A 9,370-nucleotide genomic window follows, 5' to 3' on the forward strand; every position below is an offset into this window, starting at 1 on the left:
TATAACTTCGGCGCATAATCTATTCGCGCGAAGAAGAAGAGCCACCGAACGGAGACTTGGAAGACGTGCGAAACGTGGCGTAATCACGCCTCGGCCTCGTGTCATAAATATGGAGTTCAGGAACGTAAGTCTGAACGTTAAACGGTAATTTAATTACATAGTTGGCCCGACATTCGAAGCCTGAATCAGGACCACTCGTTCGGGTAGTTGACCGTTCATAATTGAACACCCGTTGTTACAGGTGGTGGGATAATACAAGGTTTGTCAAGATGTATCGCTTCCGAAATATCGACGTTTAGAGAGATTAAAAACGTGTGGTTATTCCCGAAGGCGATTGATGCAGCACCGCAAAATGGTTACTCCAATTTGTCGAATGGTCGTGGTTTACGATCGGAGGACGAAACCGTTTCATCCGACAAATCAATGAACCGTGCGAATGTAAAAGATCACAGTAATACATAAATTTTTATATCGAACGAGACGCTGGGCGTTTGTATACAAAACGCTTGGGAGTGTACGTAGCGCGACTTTCCTTTTGAAAAACGTATCACATCTAAAAAAAAACCACTTTTGCAAAGAGACTGAACATTGTTTCACCAGCTCCAAATTCCGTTTCCATCCTTTATCAAAACGACCTCCATGGTATAGTCCGGAAGTGAATATCGTTCCGAGCTCTAGAACAGCATGTATACCAAATCAGACATGTTTAACGAGCAGTTGCATCCTGCAACTAGGAATTCCGAGTGCAGCATGTAATCGTGCAAAACCCGTGATGATTGTGTAAAATCGGGCGTAACGAGAGGTCAGATTCGCGGACTGAGGCCACCCAGCGAGAGTAGAACAGAAGGTAGCAACATAAGAGATTGAATCCGATCCAGTCGGTACACACAGCAATTAGTTGCCGGTGGTCTATCATCCGAGAAGAGGTAGGTGTGGGTAATGTACGAGGGTACATGAGATAATATCCGAGCGCAAAGGTGCAGACTATCGCTGTGCTCTGATGTCGTCTCTGCTTCCCTGCTTCAGACGCAACATCAGCAAAAAGGAGGTTGATTTATCCCGGCGTTCTCTTTCCGTTGTTCCTTTTATCCCTCCTTCGCCATGGATATATACATGCACCGTGTATCTACTGTTACACAATATTATAAACACTCGACGACGCAACTCAAGTGCATTGCAGCATGTCGTTTTCGACCCGGATATAACGTCGAGTGTTTGACATCCGAGTAGCACGCGCGTTTATTATAGATACGAAGTGCGAATAGATGTAAATTATATGTATAGAGTTTTTGGTTTCAAGAAAGTGGGTCTCAGGTATACGCACACCGCAGATTCCTCCAATCTTTTTACGAAATTTTATACCACAGATCACTTCGCCTAAGAGGATGTATGAGATCATGATATACTCTGCGTGGAAAAGAGGACCAACCCTGCGACAGCTGGTGGATTTCCCAGGCATGGGTTAGAGTGGTTCAGGGTTCAAGAAGGGGTGGAGAATAGCGGGGGCGATGATTCCCGTTTCGAACCGTAAGTCCTGGGGGTGGATAACTAAATCCTGCAAAATAATACTCCCCTTCGTCCTTAGGCGAAGCGGTATAACGCTGAACCGATGGAACCGTAGGGTAGAAGAGAGAAGTTGGAGTTGTTGTGTCTGGCTTTCCTGACCATTCTACATGTACCTTGTGCGGACTACAATAGCTTAAGTAAATGTGTAAACACACCCCTGCGATTGGACAAAAGTGCAGACCGTCTGTCATAAGGTATGGATTAGGGTCCACCGGCATTGTCGTAAACTTGGAGGCAAAGCCCTTACGTCACGTCCCCGAAGACAGCTTGACAATGTTACACCCTCGCCGTGGAATAATTCATGTGAAACGTTAGCATCACACGTACACGCTTTCCATGATGGAAAGTGTTCGAGAGGAGAACAGGAAATTGTACGATGTCAAACGTTGTATAATATGAAATTTGAATATGCATATTAAAGTGGAAAAACTTACAGGCTGTGATGCTGAGAGTGACGCTCCGATCGGCGGACGTGTCGATGGATGGAAAGTCCGGGTCATCCAAGTCGAAGGAGACGCTCTCTTCGAATTCGGTCATCTCGCTGCTCGAGGAAGTCATTTTTTTCCGATTCCGGTTGGCGATGAGTGGGACGAAGTGCTCGAGGTCTTCTTATAGCGCGGCGTGAGTTTATCTCTGCGACAATATAAAAGCATTCGTCACGTTGAATGAAACGTGATGGATAAAAAGAGGAAGATGAGAGGCATAAAGAGCGAAAGAACAACCTTGCCGGGGAGGGACAACACTGGAATGAAGCATGATGTAACTGTATACGGTGACACTGTAACGACGATATATGAACATCCTGCTGAGTCTCTCAGAGTCTGGATGTCGTCTGCCACTGCCAGACTGAGTAACTCTGACTCCACTATTTGTTTACCGGTGTACGAAACGATGCACTTTGACATCGTCTGGTAGAGGTTCGCAACCGAAAAGAGGGCGGTTTCATGATTTTTGCCCCGAAAAAACAAAAGTTTTTCCCACTTTGTCATAAACTTTTGATAATAAAAATGAAATTCAAAAGGGAGAAAAACAATCTAAGTTCGTCGAGACTAGAATCACCTTTTAAATGCCTTTAAGTTAGTTTTACAGTTAGATAGTTAGCGGTACAGTTTTCAACTCTTGCGGCTCGTTCGAATGTAAATAAAAACGTCACACGGATGTCGACTTTTCTTTCTTTTTCTTTTTCTACAGTAGTGGTGCGTTATAGCTGATCACATATCATTTGAGACAACATAGTGCCTGCTGATCCAATTCAAGTGTGCGCGCGTATATCAAACATGTTGGTATCATCGAAGTATTCAACTGTAAAAGTTTTAAAAATCACTTTTAAATCGTGCCACGAATGCTTCGAATGCTGGCGTATCGCTAAGGAGATTATCGGGAAATCGCGAAACTCGAATGGTTGAAACCGGATTTTCTTGGTTAGGAAGAACAAACCCACTCACAGGTGTATTATGTGGGATTTATCTGGGCCGCAGAGATGAACTTGTGCCGACCCTACCGCAGATACCGAGAGTATAATATGATGTATATTGGTGGAATATTGGTTTTCTCCATCGATTCGGCAAAGTGAAAGAAAGAAGGAAAGAAGGAAGGAAGGAAGGAAGGAAGGTAAGAATTGCAATTATTTACTTTCTACCGCCGGCTGTCACAAATATCTTGTTTCTACTTTTTCTTGACTCTCTCTTCACCCGCTGTCAAATTTCGGTTAAAATTGGACTCGTTCTTATGGTCGACGCCTTGCTAGAATAACCAATTATATGCCACATTCGTATGCATAGGATTCAATTAAATATCTACTTTCGATTTACAGATGGCACCAGAAATCATTCGCCTGCCAGTGTGTAACATCTCGATGTCTAAATTAATTTGGTTGTTAGAGAAGCGAAGAAACCGAGTAAATAAAAAATTCTAACGCAAAGACTAAAAGTATTTGAGCTTCCTGCTCCGACTCGCTCAGATGTCAATGTACCATATCTTACACAAACACACCGACGAGTAGAAAGTGAGCGATCGTCGATTTTTATCAGTCTAATGCTAAAATAAGCCTCGACTTCCTGTATACCTGCCCGTATCTGTATAATGTTACACATATGTGCTGTCTGTAGCCGTAAATGAAAATGTAAACATAACGTGCCTGCACGATCGCTAAATGGCAAAATGCATGTGTTAATTTTATGTACATTCGGTTGAACCTTGACTAGGTAAGAATGACTCGCTAAATCTCATACATAGAATGCCGAACGGCAGCAGGAAGTAAACCGATAATGCGCTCACATGCGAAATTGAATAATAAGTGCGATAAAAATTACCCTTTCATGAATGCAAATATGGATATATTACACGTGCCTATCACGATCGCATACATTTATTACCATAAAAGCAATGCTCGGCTAAATTCAGTCGCTAAATTGAATTCACAGACCATGAATACAACTTCTTTTTTTTTGTACTAAATGATATTGGAATTTTACTGATTGTTATTCGATCATTTAATTTTCCGTTTGAAAGTACATCACGTCACTTTTTCCCCCTAGCGAATTGCAGCTGGTTGAAATGAATTTAAATGTGACATTGACAGAATCATATTGCACAGAACGCAATTTGTAATTTTGTCAGAGAATCTAATAATTAAAAGATCCCGCAGAACTAAAAACGCAGTAATTATAGCTGCTGCAGATTCCGTTCCGCAGAAATGTCAAACGTAATTAACTCTAGAAATTCGTTTCTTTTCTATTTGTTTTTTACAAAACGGAATGTCGGTTACATAACTCGCAGTTTAAAGGAAGATTTATCTTATGCTTTTTCTTTTCGAAAGACATTCGAAACTCTATTCCGCACTTATATGAATGACATAAGCAAACGTGGAACTAAGATGCGTATGCATAAGAAACGAATACACCGAGGTATTCGGTATTTTCAACTTTGCATGCAAAATCGTTTTGTTCATACAGTATATCACATCGTCTACCTGACGGTAAATTTACTACGTTTTTTACTTCTATACCTGCAACATGGCTCGGAATCATACCTTTGCATACGACACACACACACAGACACACGAAGTTCAGAAGAAAGGATCGGAAAGATCAGTAAGCTGTAACGCTGACCTGTCGTAGGTAAAAGAAACTTGGACACTTCTGGATCCGAAACTGTATAAAGTGGAGGTTTCGTCGTAAACTTCGGTATTTCAACTTTGGAGTGTGCTGATATATCCCGTTATCGACATAGGCCGTGTTGGTAAATTGACTGCCAGTACTAAAAATTCCCTAGGACAGAGACAGATCTGTCCATGAACTTGGCAGTGCAAAGAGATGAAAGATTGCTGACAGTACTGTCAGTCAATTTTCGAACACGGCCACAATATTCGTCAACTCGACGCACTTCGGCACTTCGGCACTTCGGCACACGCGGTTACATTTTACTTTCAATTTTCCGGCGCGTTTATAAACGAGACTCTAGCTGCATGGGGATAAAATGATGGAACCTGAGGAGCTGCTGGCACGCACCTACACTTCATGGGATCGACTGACGTTGGTGCAGCAGCAGTCGTGTACTTTTTTTCCAAAGGTTTGGCCCACGCCTCGTTTCACACGTAGACAAGCCCACTCACCCGAAAAACCGCGGGGAAAAAGAACGAGAGAACCTCCATCTGGTCCGGAGAGCGATAGATGCTATATCCGCATAATCATCGTCAGCGTCCGATAAGCGGAGGGTAAATAACTACACGGATGTTTCCGATACTTGTATTCTTTCCTGCGTAACATCCTCGAGGGTGGGGGTAAAAATACAGAATGATCAAAAAATCGAAAGGCCACAATATCGAATTCTTAAAAGAGGGAAGACTTGATATATGAAAGTTTAAAATGGTCGAAGTCCAAGTATGGAGATGTAAAAGATTAGAAAGGTCAGAACGTAGAATACCAAACTGAATTCCTCTCGATAATATAAAATCGTATACAGATTCTTGATTTTGCTGTGCCATGTTTTGACCTTTCTATATTTCGTGTTTCTACGCATTGACTTACTACGTGTCCAATTTTCAATACTCGAGCTTTCCAAATTTTAAAATTCTACCAATAAGATTTTCGCGTCCATGAAAATTTGATATTCTGGGCCGTCTATCGATTAGCAATTCTATTTTTTTATTCCTACCCATTTCGAATATTATCGAATGCAGATCGACTCCGGTGGTGAAAGAAAATTCACGACACCGTGTACATTGAAGCGAGAGAGGAAGCCGCGGCGAAACACTTGTTGGCTTATTTTCCCTCGCCTCTATGTTGGATTCTCCCATTTCTATTTCCTGTTATTCCAGTATGCAGGTATGAGGTGCGGTGTATCGTTGTCAGATCCGATTAATGCACCTTCGAGGACTCGCATCGACAGTTGTTGAACCGGGTACGTTTTTACAAATGGTTAACTCAAGGCTCGTTCCGATGGAATAATGTCACGCCGAGTTCCTTGAGCTATATTGAATGCCAGTTGCACATGTATTATACATCGATTTTATCGAAACTTTGAATATGTATTATATTTCACCATCCGTATAAATGCAATATAACGTCTCTCTCTCTCTCTATATGCGTTTGTCCTTCGAGTCAGATCCGGACACAATACGAAGTGAAATATATAGGCATGAATATCTTGCGCAATATCCGCTGTATCGTAAAATTCCTTGTCAATGCTCACTGATAAATACGGGAGATTGAAATGTCGTTTATCAAATTCCTTGAGCTCGGCGAGAATGTGATAGGAATTATCTTGTATCTTAGTATCAGTGCTGTTAAACACGTTATGTAGGTATTTGTACCTAACTACCGAAAAATATTCACTTCTACTTAAATTACAAGTTACAACTCAATTAGACGGTACATTTAACATTTTCTCTAGAATTATTTTCCAAAAACAGTCTATTTTTACTGAAGCAACGAGCGATATTTCGTTCCCATTTTCTGTCACATGCAATCCGCGTCAATAACCTTCGTATTTTCTTTGTTGACTATCGTACCGTTAATTTCGCGGTGATAATTATTCCCACCCTTTCACCTCCACCGCTGCGTTGTTTAACGGTAAATGAGACAAAACTATTCTCGGGTTCTCATCCCGAGGTCGAACGAGAACTCGTTACTTCGGAAAGCTTGAAAGTAAAACGAAACGGTGCAGGGCTGTCGGGTCAACGTCATTCATCGCCTTATTTCGTGAATGAAAACCCTTGTGAAGAGGTTCTTCTTCTTTACTGACAACTAGCATGAGCGCTCCGAAGTTTGGAAGGGAGAAGATAAACTAAACAAACAATGTACATATGTATACCTATAAGGTACAACTACGCACCAAAATCACGTGTAGAAAGAACATAAGACATAACACGTTAATGCAGTACCACACTTGCATTTACGGATGTGATACATACTTAGAAATGCTGCTGCGTCTCTATGCATGAGAATACATTTTATACAGGGTGATTCGTCCAAAAGGGACAAATTTCGGAGGGTAGCCTAACAGCAATGTTGTTAGTCGAAATTTGATACATGCATTAACCTCTTCCTAAAGGACGAAACGAACATTTGTGTCATACTTGTTACGCAGTGTAAAACAATCAAATTTATTGCGATTCGAAGATTCTGGCGCCTTGAAATCTCGTAAAAAGATTCTTTATCCTTTCGCGTTTATTATTCATGTACACATCAGGAATTTATGGAAATGGAAGAAAGCCAGAAACTCGGAGTTACACGAAATCTTGTATAAAGAAATTCGCAAACAACCGCATCTCCAGATCAGATGTTTAATCTCAAGTTTCGTTCGATAATCAAGCTTGATCAAAAACACGATTGTTTTCTTATCCGTAGTTATATTCTGATAACAACCGAATACAAATCAGTGAAACATTCGTTCTTAGCAAGTATTTTCGGCTGGCTCACCAAATATCGCCCACTCTTCAAGCACCCTGACCATCGTCGTAGTCTCCGATCAAGCTCGATGTACCGAAACGTCAGATAGTAAAGAAAAAAGTGCAAATACCTGACGGCAAGGGCGCGACGTCGCTGTTCGATTTCCGTAGTGAAACAGCGAGTCTTTGTGCTTGTCGGCGAGTCCTGCGGGCGGTCGTTAATCCCTCGAAAGTTCGGTGTACCCTGTTATAGGTACGTTGTATGTTGCTGTCGGGAGCGGGAGGCTATAAACGCAAACGAGGGAGAGACACACGTGGGTCTCGGTTAGCTGCTGCTGCTGCTGCTGCCGTTGCGAAGCTCGCTCGTCTCGTTCGCGTAAACTGATTGCCGAACAAACCCCTCAGCGATCCGTTTCTGGACGCAGGTCGACAGTGTCACCCCTTCGACGTCTACTACGTGGCCTAGCGGTGACAACCGAGTGCTGTAGCCAAGGAGAAATACGTCGAGACGTTGCGTTGTCGGGGGGACAGACACGCGTACTTCGACTGACAGATGCCCGCGGCTCGCGTCGTGCGGAGCCTGATAGCAGCCGACGCAAAACACCGACTGAGCACAACTGAGTGAGTGCCGGTTACACTCGGCACTCGGAACCACCTCGGAACTATCGGTTTAACCAAACCAGCCGAGAGGCTTTCAAGCATCGGTGGATACGGTATCGGAACGCAGATGCGCGATGATGTCTCCGGTGGCATATTCCTGGTGAAAATTACTTTTACGTTTTTTTTTTTTCTTTGTAAATTCTCAGAGCAATTGGAAGATTTCATAAAATATTGTACAAAAAATTGTTTTCCTACAAAATTGTAATTACTCGTGCACACTTATAGATTTTCATAAAAATTTGTATTTTTTTCAGTTAAAAATCTACGATACGTTACAATTTTGTACGAAATAAGACGAGATGTTTCAATTTCTTTGAAAATTTTTGGTAGTTGAAATATTTACCAGGGATGTTTCGAAGAATGGATCGTTCAGACGTTGACATATCCACGATGTGTCTGCGATACAAGGTCCACCTTGGCGACGTTCGTCTGTTTCTTGTGTACCTTGCATCGCATGTTCCTTCCTCTTTTCCTCGTCGCTACACGTTTAGCACCTATGAACGAGATGTTTCGTTTTCAAAGGCTCGTCAATGATATATCACGTCCTTGAAACCGCCTTTGTGTCGTTGGTGTTTATCATTATTAAACGCCATTTCGACACGAATTTTATCGCAGAAATTTGCGATGGAGTAAATCGCGTCGTTGTTTAATGTTGCTGCAGGCTGCGACCGTTTGAGGGCGGCACATGCGCGCAACTCTCGTGAGATTTCACAGCTGTGTTTTCATTGATGCAATACAGCTCGCTCGAGGAACTGCAGTTTGTATTTCAAGATCACCTTAATACCCACGAGTTTAACGTTGAATCATATTGAAAATCCTTTTGTGCATCGGAAGCTCAATTTCCAACATTTGCCAAAGATCCTTGTCCTTAATCTTCGATTCCTAGAATCGTGTATTATCAACAGTATAAAATCTTTCATCCAAAGCATCGATCACGTTCGTTGAAAATTCACATTCTCGAAAATCACGACGTATGTACTATAAACTTTTAAATTTAGGACCAAACAGATTCACAGAAATGAATTTATTGTCCTGAACCAGCATACACGACGTGCATTAAGTTATAAAACCTTCACGTGTTCCTCATACTTACCAGTTGGAAAATGGAACGAAAGCTGGTATAAAACTGGTAGCCGTCCACATCTTGACACAAGTCGTTATTCTACTTGTCAAAGGTGAATGTAGCGCTTTCAAATAGACAAACTTGAGAGCCACGCATCGGCGAGAATTTACCCACTGTAATTTCTGCCTCGA

General features: G+C 42.0%; 1 protein-coding gene across 1 annotated transcript in view; it reads right to left on the reverse strand.

Moving 5' to 3' along the window:
- LOC124309526 (protein pinocchio) overlaps positions 1 to 8,058 on the reverse strand; it is a 60,548-nt gene extending 52,490 nt beyond the window's left edge. The window contains exons 1-2 of the mRNA XM_046773206.1: positions 7,588 to 8,058; positions 2,001 to 2,199 (exon numbers count right to left, since the gene is read on the reverse strand). Coding sequence (XP_046629162.1) covers positions 2,001 to 2,124 — 124 coding nt within the window. The 5' untranslated portion in view covers positions 2,125 to 2,199; positions 7,588 to 8,058. The remainder of the gene's footprint in view (positions 1 to 2,000; positions 2,200 to 7,587) is intronic.
- Between the last annotated feature and the right edge of the window lie 1,312 nt (positions 8,059 to 9,370).

This window comes from Neodiprion virginianus, chromosome 1 (assembly GCF_021901495.1).
Source record: "Neodiprion virginianus isolate iyNeoVirg1 chromosome 1, iyNeoVirg1.1, whole genome shotgun sequence".
NCBI lineage: Eukaryota > Metazoa > Arthropoda > Insecta > Hymenoptera > Diprionidae > Neodiprion > Neodiprion virginianus.